The 23,430-nt window shown below is 40.5% G+C and overlaps 2 protein-coding genes across 5 annotated transcripts in view; both read right to left on the reverse strand.

Annotated features, from left to right (window-relative positions):
• Positions 1-9,161, reverse strand: part of LOC119744513 (myosin-IIIb-like) — a 31,970-nt gene extending 22,809 nt beyond the window's left edge. For 2 of the 4 annotated variants that reach the window (XM_038220464.1, XM_038220463.1), the window contains exons 1-8: positions 8,830-9,161; positions 8,097-8,162; positions 7,293-7,426; positions 4,900-5,002; positions 4,018-4,120; positions 3,372-3,528; positions 2,828-2,933; positions 684-806 (exon numbers count right to left, since the gene is read on the reverse strand). In XM_038220464.1, the coding sequence (XP_038076392.1) occupies positions 684-806; positions 2,828-2,933; positions 3,372-3,528; positions 4,018-4,120; positions 4,900-5,002; positions 7,293-7,426; positions 8,097-8,162; positions 8,830-8,946 (909 nt within the window). In that variant the 5' untranslated portion in view covers positions 8,947-9,161. The remainder of the gene's footprint in view (positions 1-683; positions 807-2,827; positions 2,934-3,371; positions 3,529-4,017; positions 4,121-4,899; positions 5,003-7,292; positions 7,427-8,096; positions 8,163-8,829) is intronic. The other 2 variants (XM_038220461.1, XM_038220462.1) reach the window with 1 other exon arrangement.
• A 963-nt stretch (positions 9,162-10,124) lies between these two features.
• The window catches only part of LOC119745161 (chondroitin sulfate proteoglycan 4-like), a 62,483-nt gene continuing 49,177 nt past the window's right edge, over positions 10,125-23,430 (reverse strand). Inside the window, exons 2-3 of the mRNA XM_038221385.1 lie at positions 17,989-22,761; positions 10,125-17,438 (exon numbers count right to left, since the gene is read on the reverse strand). Of these exons, the coding sequence (XP_038077313.1) occupies positions 14,875-17,438; positions 17,989-22,761 (7,337 nt within the window). The 3' untranslated portion in view covers positions 10,125-14,874. The remainder of the gene's footprint in view (positions 17,439-17,988; positions 22,762-23,430) is intronic.

Below are 23,430 nucleotides of genomic sequence, written 5' to 3' on the forward strand. Positions count from 1 at the left end.
GACTACTGAACGAACTGCAGTCCAAGTCCACGGAAAACGCGTATCGGATTTGTCAAAGAGGTAACGCCTCCTGGGTTTGGATTACTCGTCCCCGGTCAGGTTGGTGCAGGGGTACTTTCATCGCCTTCCACCGCTGTGACCCGGGTTCGATTGTCCCTGGGCCAATATGTGGATTGGGTTTTCAGTCCCTACTTGATTCCGTGGGTTTCCCTCAGAACATTCTTCTGGGGTTTTCCTCCCACATCTAAAAGTGTAATTTCTTCACATTGTTTTCTCTTTACTGGGCCCCATGAGAGACAAGTGGATTCCATTGAATGGGCTATACCCAGTTACAATAAGAATTACCAAAACAACTAAAAAACGTAAACAATTCAAATAACCAACAATTCATTGATTAACAGAATAATCGTTGTGGGCCTACCAAAAATGCTAATGAGTCTTCCTACAAACTTGGTGTCCTTTCCTGTCCTTTACATCTGACGTCTTTGATTTTATAATTCTAATGCTAGCCAAGTTGTCCTCCAAGTGTGATTATGAATATCAGACTATCTACCCAACAAATTGTTTGAAGTCGTTTTTAATTAATGAGACTTGAATGGCAAACTACAAAATACCAAGATAACACGGACAGGAAGAATGTCAAACTTTGGACCCTGAATTTCCAGAATAACCTAACTACTTACTGCGACTGCGGACACAGCTTGATCCGATCCTTTGATGAATGCGGCATCATCTTCGTTTGCATCCAACTGGATTTGTCCCATCATCAACGTAGCAGCCAAGACAGAGTACATCTCGTCTTGCTCCTAGATAATATAAGAGTATATACCCCAACTCCATCAATAGACCCTCTCAAAAGAAATGTAATGAGCGTTTTCATCCCCTTGTACGTAATTTTTAGCAGATCTGGACAGAATGATCTTACAGAAAGGTTTCACTTATCAATGTGAAGTTTGCTCACCCTGTGAACATACAGAACTTTGATGACACTGTTACATGCTATATTAGAAATACATGTATTTCTTTCATCTCCTGATACATGTATGTGTACATCATGTTCATAGAAATTCTAACTTACGCTTTCAATCTGTTATTATGAGAACAAATCTTTGATAAATGTAACGATATTCATCCCTTTTTTCCTATAAGCAATTTTTATGCCATTCCCATTGGCACTGACATTAACATAAAATTTAAAACAACGGAGTGTTGACAACAACCTTTTTACTGTCAAAGTGAACTAAAGGTACGGTAAAATACTCCGTGGGCCCTTTAATGCATCGCAGAATGAATTAACCTATTTAAGAAACAGATCTTTATCATGAACACCGCGTGTCTCGAGACAACATTCACTAAGTTACATGTTCCCATGCGAATAGTAATAGGAAACTGAGGATTGATGTCAACCAAATGGGCCAACAAGCCGACCGTGCAAGATTAAGAAACAGTATCCTAAAAAACGGCACAAACATAAAAGTGAAATATTGGAATAATATACACAAACAAGTGAAGCGAAAATCTTGAGACCTAGAAATTCCTGAACTGTATAATCATTTGCATGCAACGTTCATGTGTTCATTATGACAATCATGACATGAGCATCGGATGACGGCAAACACATGTAACTAATACAGACCGAGTGCGGTGGAAGTACGCTAGAATTTCACGACTCGGGCGCCACAACTGCAAAGGTTTACGATTCGAGGATGCAGCATGCCGCTGAAGAGGCATCGAGGGGGCTTCAGAGGGGCCTAAGGTGGCACCTAGGGGTCCTACAGGATCTGGTCTATACATTTGGGAGGTTTGCCCTCCGGGTTTTCCTGAAGTTAGCGTCAGGAATGTTGTTTACAGGTTTAAAGTTTCAATGGAGACAAGACTTTCATATTGGGCGGTATTGAAGATTCTATAGTTGCAATTCAAAAATAGCTGTGTTTTCATCATTTGCATTTCCCCAGAAAACCATATCAGAGGGGCGCATGTTTGTTTCCATAATATCAAATGGTAAAATTTGACCAACCGACAATTTCTTGCATGAACTCCTTAACCCTAACCCCCTAGAGTAGTTTACTAGGAACCTTCCTCACTCCTGCAAATTCCAACACCATATGGTAAACTCTACAAAAAAAACATTCTTGGTGGTAGGCTTAACTCCATATTAAGCATAAATTATCAGTTAACTAGTGCAGTACTCACTCTAACAGATTCCAACAAACCCTGGTGTGGGAGTTTGACTGGATGGGGATTTTTAGGGTAAAGTACGTTTGCTAGGAATTGTACTGGATCCTACAACATCCAACACTCTCCAGTAACACAACCATACATTCTTGTCCATGTCCATTTGTACATCATGTTTCATAAAAAATAATGGTGTCATATCTATAGCTCTACCTTCCTGAACCAAATCCAGCAAAATCCAGCATTGGACTTTTGGTGGATTTGATATGGTAAGAGCTTATCAGCTGTAACATCCAGAAAGCCAACAAAATCCACGACATTGTTCATTCTAGTCAGCAATCCCAATCCATCAAATCCCATCAGTACTTGTTGGATTCTGATGGAATTTGCATGGGAGGGTTAAGGTAAATTGATTTTTACCTTATCAAGAAACCCCACAAAATCTAAAGCATCGCTCGGTCTAGCCAACAATCCCAAATCCATCAAATCCCATCTGCACATGTTGGATTTTGATGGAATTGGGAATGCAAGAGTAAGCTGACCACACCCTCATCCAGAAAGGCAACCAAATGAATATCCATCAAATCCCATCTACACATGTTGGGTTTCTGATGGAATTGGTATGGGAGGGCGAGAGCAAATTGATTCTTACCTCGTCCAGAAAGCCAACCAAATCCATGGCATTGCTCAATTCAGCCAGCATGTCCTTCATTTTTGTTTGCTTTGTTTTGGCGCTGCTTGGCCCATTTGTCAAGTAACTATACACAAAACAAAACAAAACCATTTCCTTATTTACAAAAGTGCATGCGACTCAGTTCGGTTTAATATATGTAAACACAATCACAGCATTGATTCATACCACAAAGGTCCCAAAAAAATCTAATCACTAAGAGGTTTTAAAAAGGTATGTGAGCCTGAAGTTTCAATCCCTGCAGAATTTTTTTCAGCTTCCAAGCGTGTTCTGGATATGACTCTTCCAAGTTGACAGTGACATTTTCAAGACTGCCATGACAATTCTTCCATTTCATTTCAAAACCATGCAACTCCAAGCCGCATGATCAAGAAGACACGCGTCCACCATCGGTTCTTTACGCAAAGTTAACCAACGAACAGTGGTTTCAATGCAGAATTTACGAGTCAAAGAATTTTATTTCATAGAGATGACACCATCATCAATCCCTTCTTCGCAAACTCACTTGTACTTGTCAGCGGCTTGCATCTTGTATTTCTTCTGCTGTTCAGGAGTCAATCCCGCCAGCATGTAGTAGAAGATGTGGAAGTTCTCCTCTCCTTTGTTCTGGAAAACGACTCTGGATTTCTCCAGCAGATACTCGGAAATCTTCGCACCCATTACTGCGGTGACAAAATGGATATTGTTTTTGTGAGTTAAAAATTTATGATTAGTTATAGAAGCTAATTGGCAAATGTCAGCTCAACTCTATTGGCAGCTTTGTTAAGTGTTCCAAAGTCTGTCAAAATTAATCACTTATTTACTATGCAATGATTCCGATCCTTGCACTTTAACAAAACTGGGAAAAAAACCTGATTTTTTTTCCAAAATATCCAGGACTCTGAAGGAGTCAGTCCTTCAAAATCAAGCAAACTGAAGGGTTGAAATGGGGGTATACTTGGTAGATAACTAGGTTTGGGTTCATGATTTCAAATCTTTCGTTTTGAACTTCTTGTGAAGAATGAAGAAAAGTTCAGGAAGACGGACAAGTCCATGACACAACAAAAACACTATTCCTTTGACAATCATATTCAAATTTGCAACAAAGTTTCAATTTGCTTTCCCTAGAAAATAGGCATTACTGATGAAGGCTACAAAGTGTTTGAAATCACCTTTTCCGTCCTTAAACTTGAGCTGGATATATTTGCCGAACCTGCTAGAGTTGTCATTCATGGTGGTCTGTGCATTACCAAAGGCTTCTAGGAGGGGATTCACCTGCACATAAATACCAATCAATTGTCTTTACCACACTTTTTAGTGGCAGGGATGGTCGTAAATTGAGGCCCAAAGAAAGGAAAGTTAACGTACAAATTATTTTCTGGCAAAGAGTTTCTGCCATTGTAAATCCAAGTAAATGAATCTTGTTTAGAGGCCAGCTCATACTTAACACAAATGCAACTCTGAAAGCGAAATTTGAAGTCATGAAATAGTCCTGGTGAATCTTGCTAATTGCTGGCATTGAAAGGAGTTAAACTTTTGCAAATTCACGATGTGAATTCTTCCGTGATGTCACAATTTGGGTCTCCCATGTCAAAGTAGTAGGCTACGCACTCCGTCCACAAGCTGATGCGCACAACAATGTCCCTTATGTCTTCAACAATATGAAGTTGGCGCAGAACTTGAAAGAACATTTGTGTAAGTACAGGTACGAGCTTGGCCTTTACCCAATTAATGTTTCAAATCATTATATTATCTTACTTTGCTTTTTTATTTTTTAATAAGTTGAACAAAGAAATTGATTTGAGCCGGCTTTGAACCTGCGACAACCGGTTTGCCGTTACAACTGAGCTTTCCAGCCCTATGATGGCGGTTCCCCATTTTTGCAATGCCTTTGTCAACGGGACACCGTGTTATTGTCTGACAATCATTATTGTACATTATGAAAGTAAACGTTTGTTTTGCATATTCTTGATGTATTCAAGACACAAATGTAATGTCGGAGGCTTCTGTTAAGAATACTTATATTCATCGCGATCAATAAACCCGCCACATACCTGCAGAATTTGTTGTTCTAGTTGCGACTTCCCTTTGCACAGCTCGATGACTTGCTTGATGATAAATTTGGTGCTCTCTGTTTTGCCAGCTCCACTCTCACCACTGAGTAATTGGGATAGTATGTTAAATCGATGAGCACTTACACTAAATTGTATTACACTGCATTCATAATTACCTGGGACAGTTTACCTGTTCCCATAAGTCACATGAGTGTTTTCAATAGCTGATACAGGACGAGTCAAAAAAAGCGGAACCCAAACCCGAAAAATTATATTTCATATTTACAAAAATATGTATTACCAAAAATAATAGCGATCGGAAAGCCAATTTCATATGATACTTTTAGAAGAAAATATGACTGAAATTGGTCAATCCATTAAGAAAATATCACCATTTAAACACAATGACCCTGAAACATGTCTCGTCCAAACAAAATGCGATTTCAAGAATCGTTGTCGCAATTGTCTTCAAACGTCACCAGCGATAAAATCTCAGTTTAAACGTTAAAAAGATTCAACAGAATCCCTTTGAAGGCCCATCCTTTAAAAAAAGGAGATTTTATAAATCATATTGTTTACCTAACCAGGGTTGTTAATAAAAATATTGTGTACTACAGTTGGTGACAGTTGTTGAAACAAGTATTCTGTGTCATTTTCTTTGTTGCTCCAAACACACAATGAATTGCCTTTTTTGGACGAGATAGGTTTTAGGGTCATTGTATTTAAATGATGATATTCTTTGAACGGATTGAGCAATTTCAGTATTTTTTTTCATCTAAAAGTAGCTTATGAAATTGGCTTTCCATTCATTATTATTTTGGTGCTACATATTTTTTTAAAATGTGAAATGTATTTTATGGGATTTGGGTTCCACTTTTTTTTGACTCACCCTGTAAAACACTGGCTTCTTTAAAACACAATTCCTGTGCCACATCGTGCGGTATGTACCAATTTCCACTAGATATTTAGCACCATTCAAGCAAGGTACATACCATAGACATGAGGGGTGCTTTTCAAGAGATGAAGTAAGTTGTTGAACAAAATCGTTGGAAATTTGTGAATTTTTGACTTGTTTTGACTTATTGACCAAAAGGTATTCATGAATGTGAATAAATATGTCCTTGGCCGGCTACAAACATACGTTAATTCCATTATGAATCCACAAAACGATACAGGGGAGGGAGAGGAAGTAATAAACAGAGATTTTGGTGCAGTACAGGAAATAATAGGTTAGAAACAAATATAAAATATGAGAGTTCTGTATTTTTTGTGACCAATTCCATTTTTCACCTAAAAGTGTGATTGAATTGAGAACAAAAGAATGTCAACATTTTATATATCATGTATATAGTTTCACATGTGATTTTAATCTGGGAACAATAATTGCAAAAATACCCTTTTTTATACTTGGAATACAACTGTTATATCACCCATGCAATATCCCGTGACTATTTTTTTTATCTTTGACATATTAAACAGAGATTGTTTTGTATTACGTTGGGACTTTGTGTAAAATGCACTTTATAAGCACTGTTCATTATTATTACTATTATTATCCATTTTCCGACTTCACTATATGAGGGTCTGATGGATGGTCGTGCCAATAGGCAGAATAAAATGAGGAAAATCAACAAAATATACAAACGATCAACTACACAGTAAAGAAAAGTCTCTTTTTTTCTGTTTGAACTTGATCCGGTCATAAAATTCTTATTTTTCCATGACCATGCATGCAATCCAAGGGGCCATTTTTTTTTCAAAGTGCAAGGGTAAACAACGCGCCATACATATACATGTATTAGATATCTTGTAAATAGTCAAGTCCAAAGGTTGCATGTACATGTACATGCATGTATCTTGCTGACTAATACTTACGTGTATCAGCCTTTGCCAACTTAGAAATAAATGAGAATAGGCACACCCAAAGTGCTTTTCTCTATTAAAAATTTCAAGAAATTACTTGATAACAAATCCTGTATTATTATCCAGATATACATACAACATATATAAAAAATATTGCAATGAATGGTTTTTAGACAAATATTCAGCCTAAATACACCTCATGCGATAAGGCAGAGTAAGTGGGCAATGGTCTTGTATTGCTAGGCTAGGCTAGGCATGGGCAAATCTATTGTGCATTCATTCGTAACAAACAGAATATATCCTCCAAGACACCCATAATGCATAATACCCTCAGAGACACCTGCAACGCACAAGGTCTATATGTATAACCGGCTCAGACAGAATATCAATACTAGAATCAAATTGTAAGTTGTACATCCGGTTGCAGTTTCTCAAGTGAGGTTCATCCAGATCAAATGTTTCTCAGAGTAACAGGTGTATCTCTTCTCCCAATCCAATTTACCCTGGGGCCCCTCTACCTGTAACCCTACCTGATAACGACGCATTGATTCTTCTTGCCACTGACAGCGCTGCCTGTGAGCATCGACTGGTACGCCGCATCCGACACTGCAAAGATGTGCGGTGGGTTGTCCACCCTGATTTTGTTTTTGTACATTTCTGCATGCTACATGTGGGAACAAAATCAATAAATAAATTAAAATTTGGCATGATAAAAACGATTAGGGGAAAGTATCCCATTAATTTTTTGTTATTATTTATTGCAAATCTGAAATGCACGAGTAACTACTTGGGAAAGATTTCCATACTAGGCCATCACTTTTTTCAAGCGTTTTGCATCCTTTATCATGGTTATTTCCTCCACTTTCCCTTCTCTAACCCTCTCCTTTCCCTTAGTCCTGTTTATTAATCAGTCACTTACTTCATCAAGATTGAAACTTCTGACTCTTGTTTGAAACACAACACTTTCATCATCACTAGGCCGCGCACGGTCACTTGTTGCAATGATCAATCTTTGGACATATTTACAGTACCATTGAAATAAACTAAATATTCATGAGAAATTAAATATTTATGATGATGTATTGCACTGTCATTGGTTCAGGCGTTGCCATGGTTGTCGATGTCATGGGTATAACGTACCGCTGTCTTCCAGACACTTCAATCAATATGATCGGCTGCCTCCAACTTAGTTCTGCACGACGTGTGCATCCAAAATGTGCTCTAAAAACACAATTTTTTTCACAAAGCTTCCTGGATTCATCTTGGGTGAAAACAAAAGGTGAGGTGAAATTGATGTGTTTTGGATTTCTCTTTAATTTTCAACCGGTACTCACTTTCTGACCACAGATGCCAAGATCCCTAAATGGATTGATTGCCACAAGGATATCACCAACATATGTCTGGAAAACAATCAAAAGATCATACGTCAAATCATGGAGGTAATTAAATGATCAATAAGTACACACACAATTCTACATGTTTCATGGGGTTTTTTTGACTGCAAAAAACACTTCATTCAATACTGACAAATTGATTTGTCTCTATCCACAATATTTGTGTCTCACTCCGAGTCACTCACTAGTCATGCTAGTAGTAATTGGAAAGGGATCCAATTTGTTCTCCCATTGAATGGGAACTACAGCAGCAAACAGGCAACCTTTTTTCCTACTTCTAGAATTAGAACTAGAAGCCACCTTTCCAGCACCTTTCCGTTACTTCTAGAATTAGAAGGCACCTTTCCGCTAACGGAAAGGTGACTTCTATAATTCTAGAACTTCTTTTCCTGCCTCCATGTTAAAAACAAGTATTAATTCTGTTGAAAAAAATACTCGAATTAAACTAAATAAATAAAAAGTAGTATATGTGCTTTAATTTAATGACAGTAAAAGTCATCTCTGGTTATTTTTGTGCCATATCATGCTCAAAATAAGAAAACTAGCTAATACATGCATTTCTTACTTTTCCTAAGTAAGCACCATTATCATCCGACCGTAACATTCATTTACTTCGGCCAGGGCTACATGAGTACGAGCCCGTGTATGGTGTTATTGTAGCACACAAACTCACATAGATTTTGTCGTGGTTGTATCTGTATTTCAGCTCGCCCAGGAGGATTTTCTCATCCAAGTTCCCAAGAGTAGCAAGGTCGTTCGTCTGCCCGATCGGTACGTCTGGGTTGTCCATGTCGACGAGTCCGAAGGGCCAAGATCACCGGTGGGTCACTGGGAAAAATTAAGCCTCAATCCCACAAAACTTAACTAGTTTTCTTCGGTGCCAATTTATTTTGTACTCTTCCCTAGCTTCGATGTTGCATGTGCGGTGTACTGCACACTGTTCTCAATACAAAGCTTTATAATGCTCGCGGTCGATTGCTGTGTATGACGTTTTTACAGGTGAACAGAAATAGGTGGGCGCGACCTCTCTGAAGTTTGGTGTTCAGTGAACCGTGTCGTGTCGTCTGCTATTTCTAGTTGGATTGTTTTCATGAGTCGGGAAACGTGATTGGTGTAAGGCCTAATGGATTATTGACACGCTGTCTGTGATTGGACAATTCTTCACGTGAAGCTTAAGTTACAGCCGGCGGCAGGTGATATTGCGTCAATGTAAACATGACGTCGCAGAAAACTTGTTTGATTCGCCTAAGTTTTAAATCAATGCAAAGGTTCAGCGGCTCGTGAGTAAATCGTGTTATTCATGGAACAAGTCGCCGTGAGTAATGTCCTAAATCTAGTTTGCATAGACAAATAGTTATCATATGGCTATCAATGTGTCATTACAAAAGGAAAATGATTAAATCCCAGCCGCCTTTCTTTGAATGAAATGAATTCACTGCTAAAAATTAGTCCGAGTAACTAGGACTCTACGGATCGCATTTTTTAAAAATGTTCGGGCGACTAGCTAAAAAAGGTCTTCTGTTATCTTAATATAGGAAAATAAATATTGTTTCAAAATTCAAGAAAATATTTCTTGTCTCAAATATTTCTTAACAGACAAGAAAAGTGGCCTTGAATTTTTGAAATATACGTTTTTCTAATTTTAAGTAAACTTTACTTTTAGCAGTGAAAAGATTACCATATCCAAAACAGACAGTTATCCTGTATATGAAGATGTCTCTCTCTGTTATAAATAAGATATATGGAAACAAGTCATGTTAAGTGAATGCGAATCGCAAGCGTTCCAGAAATTAAACGATAAAGTGCAAGGGAAGAAAATACCAAATTAATTTTAAACGAATTTTTGTCAACAGGAAAAATCAACACAACAGGGCAAAGGCACCATCTGAACATGTAGAGTATTCTCAACTATCTATGGTCTGCTACTGCTTGGCAAATTGACGCACACAAAAAGGAAATCAAAAACCGTTTCTTAGTAATAAATATTTATTTGTTTATTACAGATACATGCCACGAGTGCTGTGTGACAGAAAAGCTCAAGAGTGTCGACAGATTGCATATTATTTACAAGTTGTACTTGACAAGCAGCAGGACTCTGCCGTGATTTACTCTCTGTTCGCGGTTAACAACTGCTACAAAATTCACATAAGTTTTGGACTTACTTTTTCTTAATAACTGTTCCATCATTAACCTAGGACTTAGCTTATACAGCTACATTGCTTATGCAGCTTAGTGAAAACAATCAACAGGGTTTCCATTCTTCATGACACAATATTATAAACATGAAATAAAAAATACTTTACCAAATATTATGCGGAAAATTTGAAAATGTACATCAAACCAAATTTCAAACTCGGTAAATGTTTTCAAACTCGCATTTATGTTTGACAACGGTCAAACACAAAACGGATGATATTGATATAAGGAAAGGAGCAATGCTTACAAAAGAACTACAACATTTTAAAACGATTATAGTTTCATGCTCTTATGAGCATAACACCGATTTACATTTTGAAGTACAAAATAAATACAAGAGTTAAAAGTGTAAATGCAAGGACAAAACAAAAATATACACCTTTCAAAGGGTTTACCTTACAATTCTAATAAAATATGGAAAGGTATCTTACCGTTAAGCTACACATAACTTAAAATGTAAGTTATCCAAGTTTAAGATAGCATTCTTGCATATCTGCCACGGTAAAAACAAATTACAAATACACAATAAATACAGTAATCAGAAATAAGCACCAAAAGTTCTTAATCCTGAAAGGCACGGTGTGTTGTCCTGCGTCCCACAGGTCTCAACCAGCACCAACGTTAAACAAAAAAGGGTTCAAAACAATTATGTAGTATTTTCTCATCGAGCATTACATCCTCGTACCCCGTCAAAGCCAGTGGTTGGCTCATGGTAAAAGAAGTACAAAAAGATTCAAAAGATCGATACGAAACATACATATTTTACCCAGAGAGTTCTAGTGGACAGCCCACAAGAACTATGAACCCAATTGCTATCAACAGACATGCACTTAAGTGCACATTTCAAATATTTCAACCAAAACACAGGGATTTCAGACCATTTTGTGGATTCGTTTGTAGTGCAGATGAAAAACCTATGAATGATTAAAAACTGTAAATGGTGGAAAACCATTTTGAGTAGATGGATAAAAGATATGTGATGCGATCAAGCTAAATGAGTCATTTGTCGGGAACTTTCATTTGGAGATTCAGGCCAAAAAAGGGCCATGTCACTTCATCACATCTCTTGGTGTTCCGACTTCCATAATTTTGAACTGAAGATGGTATCAGCGTGCAGTTTTTACATCAGTAATGCTGAGATTGTGTTCTTTTCAAAACTGTAAAACAAACAAAAAGTGACCAGGATCGACAAACGACTCATTTAGCTTGATCGTATCAAATCACACGTCGTGTCACAAGCAACAGGCGCTGAATCATGATAAAGGAATGACTTGTAATTAACTTGCGAGGACTTCGTGACATCTAAAGTGAATAGAATTAAACAATACTTGCTTGTCTTTTGTGAACCCAAAGAGTAAAACATTGTTTTAATGCTCACAATCTTTTCAGAATAATCACGAATACCCTTTTTTTATAGCACACCCAAACTTAACCACAATATCACCACCTTTTCCAGGCCTTATATTTTCTTTACATGTCAACACAAGCTCAAGAGTTAGAATAAGAACACATCTTATATTTACAGTGTTACATTTTAAGACAAATTACATTTCAGTTTTGTTTTCAAAATAGCTGTATGTGATGCAGTTTCAAACACCGAGCTGAATACGTAGCAAGTCACAACACTGATGTGCTTCTAGTTGCTATACACGTACACCTTCATTTTTTTTGCTATGTACATGACAACACGAAGCAACAGTGACTAAAACTAAACTTTGGATTAGAATAATTTTATAAGCAATAAATACCATAGTATTATAATAATAAGCAAGAATGATTTGAACACAAAAGATGGCTAACTGATTGAATGTGAGCTTGACAAGCTTGAAAGCTTGACGCTAAGGAGGAACATACATGTACATGTGCAGTAAGGATAATACAAAAACTGCTGGTTATAGTAACTGTAACTGACGCCATGGTTTAGAAATTTGTTTCAAGAAGTGATATTCCACAAAGCATTTACAAATGTTGAAACGAATTTCATTCAAACAAACAAAACGCTGCATTAAAATATTTCGTTGAGGTTCTGTCCCTTCCTGCTAACAAAGGGCCGAGCATGGGTCGTCAACAAAATCAATTTTTGAAGGAAAAAAAAAAGACAAACCCACATATTTGCTCTGGCAGTTTTATTTTTTCTACCATCAAAATATGTGTAAGTTATCAAATGTGTCAACTAAAGACACTTCAAAACCACAGGTTAAAATTCAATTAATCTCTTCCTTTTCATCAGAGGCATGCTCTTTACCCACACTCCTTTGGCCTTTCCATCCCCGCTTTTCGGCCCGCTTTTTTGTTTGATTTGTGTATTACAGGTCAAATCCAGTCAGCAGTTTCTTGCAGCAGTTTTATTCATTTTCACGTGCTGTAAATCTGATGCAATTTGATTGTCTTAACAGAAGAGACATTCCGCCAAGATATTCATGCCAGGCCCCAAGACTCCTGTCTGCAACACTTTCAACTTTTTTAAAGTCATTTTTTTTTTGTAAGTTCTCTAAAGCTTACGAACCTCAATATGCCTTTTTTTTTACTTGACAAAGAGAAATGGTAATCAATACAAACATGTTTTGTTCATCTTTGATTTGTGTCAAACTCTTGGTAATGATTTGTCCCTTAATTATTTGGCCCAAGATCACAGACTGATGAAAGGATATTAAATTTCAGTGGAAAAATTGGTCCAGTCTTCAATGAATATTCTTCACTTTCATTTCTTAGAAAGAACTTAAGTACCCAATTTCACATACCTTAGCCTTGTAGCTTTTACATACATGTAACTTAAGCAATTTCATAACAACATTGTGTAGTCTTAAATTAAAGAAAAGAAAAGAAACTAAATTTAAAAAATGTAAAATAATGAGGTACTCAAGCATTAACAAAATATGCATATTAACGATTACTATAAAATGAGTACAAAAGAATACAAGACATTCTCATAAAAATCCAAAGTACCAATTCGTGTACTTATTTAAAAAATAAACAAATTCCTGATTCATAATTAAACAACTCAACCAAATTGCTCCTCAATAAATAGTACTTTTTCGTCGGAATGAATGCAATGATACTTAGATTATTAAACAAACTCAAAGCAATAATAACCTGAAGTTCTTTAAATATTATCGATGAACATAGAAAATATCAGATTTTCTTTAAAAAAGGGGGAAAATATAGGTGTAACAAAATTAGATTCTTTTAATTTTTTTTGGTGGCAGACATACAGCCAATTCAGAAATGTCCCAGATAAATCTACTAATAATCAATGCAGTGTGAACCTAATCTGGTTGACAAATGTCTCAATCGCAGAATAAATTTTGAAACACCAAATGTTATATGTTAAGGTAGTGTCAATCACCAAGCCCATAAATTCACGGAGTTGATTTTACATCGTAAAAGACATCCACCAACACCACTACAAATATTTGACATTCACAGAATATCCAGAATGACTTACAGGTGCATGAATGCGATATCTTCCACACTCCATAAGTATAAGAAAAAATCTCTTGAACTTCTCTATTTTGCAATCACCCCGCCAGAAAAATATCTTTTTCCTAAAATTGGAACTGTTTTCTCCCCACAATATTTGAACATACATCGTCGCATCAGTGCAACAAGGTCGTAACTCCGTTCTGCAACAAATTCTTATCTCGCGCGAATACGCTCCGTGCATCAAGTCATATCTTGACGTCCATTGACTTTGTGTGTACATCTGGGTTATTTTAAGTGAGATGCGACCTTTTGATATTCCCAAGAAGATACGACCTTGTTGTACGGACATGACAACATGTATCTATACTTAATTAGAAGATTCTCCATAAAGTCCTTCACACAAGTGACACTTCTAACAAGAGTAGGAAGTTTTTTCTCAATTTTTCAAGTATAACTTTTCTCATTACATCACAAAATGGCGGCTGCAACATACATCTTCATGTGCAGACCCTATAATTTGAAATGCCAACTCGCACACTTACTGATGAATCGGACAGCATATTCTCAAAACTTAGTGCAATGCATTTTAGATACAAAACTGCAGACAGACTCTTTTAATGTTGCATCTTTGTAAAAGATAGCACACAACAGATCTTTGTGAGACCTGGTGAGTTTTGGAGATATTTTGGAGGTGTATGATTTTTTATGTGTGTGATTTACTTTAAAATTCCCACTAATCCAACAAAACAATTTGTAAAGAAAGCCCACTGATTTTTCTTTTTAATTTTCTTGTAGCTTTTTTTGAAATTTTTGAAAGAAAACAAAACAAATAGCTACAATTTGTTTCCCCGCATGCTTTATGTAATACAGAGTGCAAGGTTGCCAGTGCATTATTTGGGTTTTGGGACTTAGACATTTGTACGTCAAGATGTGTAGGCCTATGTGTTGCATATTTTTGTTGGCCTTGATGTGCAATACCTTGCATGATGAGTTTTCTCATAAAATTGGTTTGAAGTTGGTATGAACCTATCCTATTCATATTCTACAAGTGTAGTATTTGAAATTTGCTGATTTGAATATGACATCAAAGAACTAAATACTATACCCAATACTGGCTCTTTTTAAGAGTGGGTTTCTTGGCTGGACAGTAGTCTATGACTTCTGGCTTGTAACTATCCCATTTAGTAAAACTGCTGTGACTTGAGCCCCCAGATTGCACCGTCCCGTTGGAGTTTACACTGGCAAATGATGACGGGTAATTGGGCGAAGGTGGTCTACCAAGCTGCGTCACGGTAACCTGTGGAACATAGGGGCCCTGAATGGGCACTGGTCGAACCATTGTGACCGGAGGTGTTCCGTTCAGGGAACCAGTGCTGTGGTGATCTGGGCAGGCACCCGAGACCTGTACAGTGGGCATCAGCCCGGTTTGCCCGGGACCGGCCTGGGCACCTGGGTACGGACCCACATCTGGTTCCGGATACGGACTCTCCCGGCCAGACACGTGCTTCTTCTCCTTGCTTCGAGACCTCCAAATTAGGACAAACAGGACAAGGATGATGATGACAATTATCACGATGATGGGAATGATGACAAATACTGGGTTGAATCCTGAAGGCTCAAACGATTTAGCAATTGGGGTGTTGCCGCTAGTTGCTGTGGATGTCGTCACCTCTTCGGTTGGTAATGGAATCTCTCCAGCGCGGTTGATGCCAAAGTTTATGGTGTTGATCCTCCGTGTGACAGGCTGAACAGTTGTTGACAACGGTGCAATCGAGGTGGTGGATACCAGTATTGGGGGTACGATCCTGACTTGGAATGTAAGAGTCGCAGGTTGTACCCTCTCCCCGCTGAGCACAAAGACAAAGCTGTCATCCAGTGTGTCGTTCACACCAAGGTTTAAGAAATCAGCAACGTATAACACCCGTGCATTGACAACGTCCGAGTATGGAAATTCTGAAATGGCAAGATTGGATGTGGAGTTCAGGATGAGACCTCGTTGCGGGGACCTGGTTATTTCAATTGCTAGACCTCCGCCGATGCTGCTCGATAGTTCACTTGCATTTAGATACTCCGTAGTCAGGGCTAAAGATTTGCCTGTCGTTATGTTCATGAGCTTCAGAGTTATGGCTGGTTTAATGGTGACAGTCAGGTTGAGATCTTCCAGTATGTTGTAATCATCAAACACGGTGAACTTAACGAGGTCCATCTCTGAGGAGAAATCAGTTTGGGAATATTGCACGCTTCCCTGATTCAGCTGTGCTTGTGAGAACGAAGAAGTGGCAACACTGTCAACAAGAATCTCTCCATATTCTGGAGCAGTGGATATGTTGTACCTGATCCTTTCACCATCATCGTTGGTCGTCACATTAAATATTGTCGACGGGATGACAGCCAACGAGTCTCCTTGAGTTAGAGTAAGGTTTCCTGTGATGGCCACATCGAGTGTCACTGGCTCAACTATAATGCTGAACTGCTTCAATTTCATGCGAGCTCCATCAGTGAGACGGAAGAGAAATCCTCCGGACACAACACCTCCATCATGAACAAATGTTACCTCTCCGTCATTGATCTGTTTCTGCGTAAACTCCTGAATGACAGTGCTCTGGTCAGAGGTGAGGACAATCTTCCCGTTTGATGGGCTACTCAGAAGCACATAGCTGATTTCATCAGGGGGATTGTCTGCATCGACAGTGTTCAAGTCATCCATTGTTAGGGTCTTGTTTGACCCCTGGGTGATGGTCATGCTCAGGGTGCGGGTGAGGACTCTGAAAGGTTGATCATTGACGGGGTCGATGGTTATCACAAATTGCCCAGTGTAAGCTACAAGCTGCTCAGTACTCCCGACAGCAGTCGCTGTGACAGTGAAATTGAAGGAATCTTGCCTTTCATCGGAGTGATCATGTATGTACTGAATGCCATCATCGACAAGGTCCTCCTGCATGAAGGTGGAAAACGCTGTGATCTCCTGGTTTGATTTCTTCAGGACCCCATGGCTCGGCAAACTGACAATGTTGTACTCAAAGACAGATTCAACCTCTCCCAAGTCCTCGGCCAGAGTTGCAATGTTCAGCTGCTTGTCTGTAATGGATGCAGTCCCTCCCTCCTGGACCTCGATGCCGAGATTCAAGATGAGAGATGGTTCCGTCGTTGGCAGTATTGTAGTCGGGATAACAGTTGTTGCCGCTGTTGTCGTCTCTTCTCTCAATCCGATGGATATTTCAAAAATTTGATCAGTCAGATTCTGAGAGAGGGGTAATACCACACTGAAAGTAAACTGGTCTTCCGTGACTGGGGAATCCAATATCTGTTTGTATGCAACAACGTTTCTGTCGATCTGCGCCTGTGTGAATGTTGAAATCTGGGCGAAACTCAGGATCTCTTCATCAATCTCATCTCGGTCCAGGATCTCAACAATGATGCCGTGCTTTGGTGCCTCGGTGATAAGGAACCTGATTGGCTGGCTCAGGTTGGTCTTGGGCTCCTCATTGGTCACAGCCTTCAGGTGCTGGGCTGTGATTGGCTCAATGGAGTTTGGTTCCACGTACAGCATGGCATGGGACTCCAGGGATACCAAGAGGGGTCGAGCTGTGATGCTGAAGATCTGCTGTACAGTGGAGTGTACGCCGTCGCTGACGGAAAAACGAAAACCACCAGTGTTCAAACCTGTGATTTAAAAAAAAAGGAAAAAAATAGAAAGGAAAACTAAATCGCTTATAAATCGAAGAACATTCACATCTGTTTGTAGTAAGGGACCAACTGAGAAAACCGAGACGGCCATTTCAGCTCATATTTGTCAATTTCTTTGTGAAAGATCTAACTCTAATGTTTGTAAGGACAGGCCAAACCGTTCCAACAAAGTTGATCCAAAAAGACCACATGTGTATAAATGCGTAGTAATTTAATTTTCATGGTTATTACTGTTCCAGGGATATGCGGACAGAAGTTGTCTTCTCAGCATGAGAATACACTCTAGAAAACCATCAGAAGTTGTGCAAACATATGCATTTTGTTGGAGCTCAAGCTCTGTTTGACATATTTACTGATGTTCAAAAATAGAGTTTATGCTGATTCAACATGACATGTTTATGAACAGGGAAAAAGTACCAGTTGTATACTTTTCCAATGAAGACCTTTATCTCTTACATGGGGTAAGAATATCTTTGTTGAATATAGTTTCGGGTACCTGAGACTGATTTAGATTTCGAGTACAAACCTGACTGAATAAAGACGATGTCACCGTTGTTTAGATCCGACTGTGTGAAGCTCATCACCTGCGTTGTCTTATCGGGAAGCTTGACCAAGTAGCCATTGGTTGGAGCAGTCAGGATGTATGTCAGGCTCTGGTCATCTGTGTCCAAGTCCATAGTACTAAGGACATCAGTGGTCACCTGAGCCTGTGTCCCGATGAATAGTGTCAGGCCATTGTTGACTGTAACTTCAGGCTTCTGGTCATTGACTGGTGTGACTGTGATGTTGATTGTGTAGGAAAGACTAGTTTTGCCAGTCTCTGAAGAGATAGCAGCGATTGTGAAGCTATCATTTAGTGTATCACTGCCGTCATGCACATAGTATATGAGCTCATTGGTGAGGTCTCTGGTGCTGAAGCTCGTCAGGCGTTCACCGGCATTCCTTGTTGTCTCCAAGAAGCCATGAATGGGCTCCTGCTGGATGGTAAAGTCAAAGTACCACTTTTGGTAGTACGGGTTGGCAACTTGGATAATCTCGTTGGTGATGGCTTTGGAGCCCCCTTCGGGCAAGAAGAAATCGGCCACTGCCAAAGGCACCACTGTGGGTGCAATCTCAACAGCAAACGTGAGGTTGGACACCTTGACAAAGCCATTGTCAACCTCAAATGAGAAACGGTCTACTCCAACTCCAGGCTCAGTCTGGACATAACGGAGGCGGTTGCGGTTGACATCAAGCTGGGTGAAGGTCTTGAGCTGCTCTTCTGCTTGTCTCCGCCCTCGTCTGGTGGGTGAGAGAGACTCATCTGATAGTTGCAGTATGCCAAACTTTGGCTGGACAGTCACAGTGAAGACAATCTCAATGGGCAGGTGGTTTGGATGAGTGATTCTCAGGTGGGACCGATCGATGATCACTGCCTGTCCTTGCTCAACCACCAGCGGCTTCAGCTGCTCCACTTCAGGGAGCTCTTGGTGGCTGGCCACATATATCCGAATGTTGAAGACTGCCTCCTTGACCATACTTCTGGCACGGATGGTGAAATTGAAGCTGTCCATCATGGCCGTGCTATTGTCATGATGGTAGACAACCCTTCCAGCTTCCAAGCCCTCCTGATTGAACATTATGGCAGGATTGCCTCTGTAGAGCAGCTGTCCATGAGAAGGCTGAGATGTTATAAGGAACTCGATCCTGTTATCTTTAATACCCAGGTTGGTCTCCGCACTGAGATTGCAAGATGTTAGGACAACTGAGGAGCCACGGGAGATCTTCAAACCAGAATTATTTAGAATGCCCACAAAAGGCTCTGATGCTTCAATGTCCAAAAAGTCAGATGCGAAGCGGCTGCGGTCATCATCAAAAACATAGAATAGCATCCGGCCAGCAAGAATATCTCCTCGTTGCCTGAAGGCAATCAAGCCATCTTTCAGTTGTCTCTGGGTAAACCGATACACGCTCGATTCATTCGCGGCATAAATGAGATCACCGACATCAGTGTTTTCTCTCTGATACTCAAGGTTGTCATCATTAAGGTTTTCATCCCGGTCTGCAGAGAGCAGATTCTGGTCAGTTAGCGGAGTCTTGCCACCCTTGACTACTTTGAAGAGACGGTTGACGACCACCTCTGGCTCATGGTCATTTTGAAGCAGGATGTTGATGTCGAAGGTACCTTCGTGGTGGAGACTCCGTTTTCTCCCTGACAGGTCGGTGTAAGATGCAGATGCTGTGAACTCAAAACTGTCAGCCTGGGTCTCCGAGTCATCATGCATGTACCGGAGGAAATCATTCATGAGGTCATAGTTCAAGAAGGTGATAACATCACTTGTGCTGACCTCAAAAGTACTAGGGTCAGTCAAAAGCAGCCTTCCATGCTCAGGAGGCTTTGTGATTGTATACGCAAAGTCAGTGATATTGTCAGCAGTCACAAAGAATTTATCTGTTGTAATAACCACTGTCCCTCCTTCAGTAACATTTAAGCCTTTGTTTGTTACTACTAAGTTTCGGACATCTGGTATGAAGGTGATGATGAATGACGTCACAGAACTCTGGGCATTTACGACTGACACTTGGAAGAGGAAGGTGTCATTAAGTGCTTCTTCTTCGGATGGATCAAGGAAGTAACTGACCATCCCAGCGGCAATGTCTTCCTGTGTGAAAGATCCTCCGATTGGAATTAAGCCAGTGGTTTGCTTGACCAGCTGACCTCTACTTGGAGGACGTATCACAGTAAAGGTCCGGGGTGATGAAAAGGTAATGGGAAGTCGCACCTCAGCAGCAAGGTTTTCCGATGTGATGACACCCTGTCTTACAACATTTAAAATTAGACCAGTGTTGTTGGTCACTTCCACAGAGGTCACTACAATTTTGACCGGAAGGACGACATCAATGCTGACATCCTCACTTGAAGCCGACAGACTTATTCTATCATTCCAAATGCTTCTCTGCTTATCGGAGACAGTGGCTACATACCGGATGATCCCATCATCTACATCAGCTTGGGTGAATTCAGTCACGTCAGCCCACCAGCTCAGCAGTTCAAGCTGCTGGAGTCTGCCAAATCGCAGGGAATCAGTTAAACGATAGCTGACTTCAAAGTGGCCTTCGGGGTCGTTAGTAGCAACGTTTAGTTCTGCTGGGGTGATCTCAACTGAAGATCCTGGGTTTAGTCTAAGTTCGGTGGCATTCAGGATGGACAGCTCCAAAGGAATAACCTCGATTCTGAAAGAGTACAGCGGGCTCTTCTCCAAGCCATCAAAGAGGCGGATTACAATTCGAGACTTTGTGCTCGGTCCTGTATGCACATATGATATTTGTTCATTGTTAATATCTTCCTGTGTGAAGGAGACAATGCTTTCTCCTGCATTGCTGACCTTTTGGAAATATCCCACATTTGCTTGCTGATTGACTATTGTGAAGAGAAGGTCACTGGGGTCATTGTCAGGGTCAATGGCCCCAAGAAAAGAACTATGTATTGGCTGGACTGACCCTTTTATCATTCGGAGCGTAGCATCATCAGCAAGCGCTATACTAGGAACATCATTTACTGGGGAAATGTTGATCCCAAGGGTAAAGTTCACCACACCTTGGAGCACTTCAGGTATTTCAACATTCCTTCCAAGAATTTCTACTTTGATGGTAAGTTCATCGTAGAAGTTTTCTGAGCCATCATGGATGTAGAAGATCTTACTTCCCATTAGATCCAGTAATGTAAACCTGCTGGAATCATCATCATGTCGAAGCACCCTGCTCTCAATGCGTCCGTGCAGAGGGGGCTTTACGATCAAGAGCACAAGCTGGGATTCTCGCAGACCATATGAACGTAATTTCAGATTCAGATGGATGTTGGACGACGAAATGACACTGCGGCCTCCCTCTTCCACAGAAATGGGAACCAGTGAGAATGTTCCTTCAGGCAACTCAGTCTGGATGTTGATGGGGATAACTGGTTCTGTCTCTGCTCTACTGGGGATGCTTGTCTCTAACAAAGGCTCATCTGTGGATGGTTGCTTGGACTCTAAGCACTCATCGGTAAGGCACTGGCACACAAAGTTTTCCGGACCAGTGTCAGTGCATGTTTCCGTCCACAAACAAGGATCAGTTGAGCATGGAAACTGGTACACACAGCCAATCTCGATACCATGAGTGACGCGCGAATCGCCGAGGGTGAACAGCTCATTGTTGACTTCAACATCTCTCATGCAGCCTTGGAATGATCCACCGCTACTGGCATGGGTTATAGACTTGAGATCGCTCCTGAAAGCCTGAGACCGAGCTTTGTGGATGACTCCTCCCACGTGAAGCATCCCTGAAAGGGCTTGTGCACTTGAGGTATCACTGAGCTTCACATTTTCAGGTTCATAGTCAATACTGATCCTCAGGTTGCCTGGGGCAATGTCTATCTTTATCCAATGCCAGTTGCCATCGTTGATTGGTACTTGAGATGTAAAGTCCACCACACCATTTCCTCGATCCATCAGTACACGTATCCTGCCATCTGCTACCTCTGCTGATACAAACTGTGTTCTGAATCCACTGCTGAACATTAGGAGTCCCAGTGGGGACGATGTCTTCAGCCAGCAGGCAAACGAACCGTGAGTGTCCATCTGCCATCGAGGATACAAGACAAAAGCTGTCTCTTTGACAAAGCTGATGGGCGAGTCTGCCGGAGCCTCAAACTCCTCGCTGCAATCCCAAGTGATGTCGTTCACCGTGCTCCGCTTGTCTGCCGCAGTGGCGTTGAACACCAGAATGTCGTTGTAGGTGATGTTTTCAATGCATCCACGGAAGAAGCGGTCGGCTGATTTCAGGTAGCTGGCCTTCTGCATGCCCGTGCCACCGACGTAGATCCCATCCTGGACGTTGAGCGTGTCAGCCTGCCCAACAACTCTCTCCTCCCGGTGGAGCACACCATCGATGTACAACTCCAGCCAGCCTCGAGCCAGCTCCACACGGATGCTGTGCCAAGTCAGGTCGTTCAGCTTCTCCTTGGGCAGGGAGCGCACCGCCAGCTCTCCCCCACCCAGGTTCACCCGGGCTTCAATGACCCCTGATCTGATCTGGATGATGCAGTAGTCGGTGTCACCCGCAGCCAGCAGCAGCAGACCCTTTGATCGGCTGGTCTTGATGACCAAATGGATACTGGTTTCCGTTGAGGCCTGGGAGAGGGGTAGGTAGACATGACTGGTGCCATAGAATGAAGCTGTAAAGAAGCAAGAATGAAATTCAGGTTTACAAAATGGGAAATCAAAGGCCAAAGAAGATGCATGCTCAAACCAAACAGATTTCTTAGAAAGCACTCTTGTTACTCATCAGGTGGTATTTTAAGAATCCAAATTTATTTATCCTTCAGTGCATGTTATTGGTTCATCATGAATACCGGTAGTTTTGCTATTCAACCCACATGCATACTGTTTGTAGTAATGCAAGGGTCAAGCAAATGCCTAACGTACTTCACTTTGTAGTAAGTTGGAAATTAAATAGCAGCAGAAGAAGGGAAAAGAGAAACAAGCAAAATCATTGACATGGCTCTTTATACTCAATTACACATGACAACATTCTAAAAATGTAATTTTGGGTTCCGCCAACAAATGATTTCAAAGTGTTTTCTCGAAAAACCAATAAGGCATTCAAAGACTTCAGAAGTCCTCGAATGAATTCCATAATCTGATTCAACACTTCTCGAAAGTGTGCAACGAAAACAAACTAACACTAACTCTAAGAGATTCTTTGAGCCACTGCATTTTACAAGTGACAGCTGCGACAGACTGAAGGACTATTACGATTCGGAAGATGTTATTCTTCAGTCAACTCAAGATCAGCCACTCGTGGGAAAACAGCCGGCACTCAAACTTGGGACATTTCAACGGCAGGGACGATATCACCATGGCGATGGTACCAAGGCCACAAAATAGATAAACTGATGTGTATCTACATTCAGCACTAGACTTGAATGAAAGAATGAATTAATGGATCT

Source organism: Patiria miniata, unplaced genomic scaffold (genome assembly GCF_015706575.1).
Source record: "Patiria miniata isolate m_02_andy unplaced genomic scaffold, ASM1570657v1 HiC_scaffold_7, whole genome shotgun sequence".
NCBI lineage: Eukaryota > Metazoa > Echinodermata > Asteroidea > Valvatida > Asterinidae > Patiria > Patiria miniata.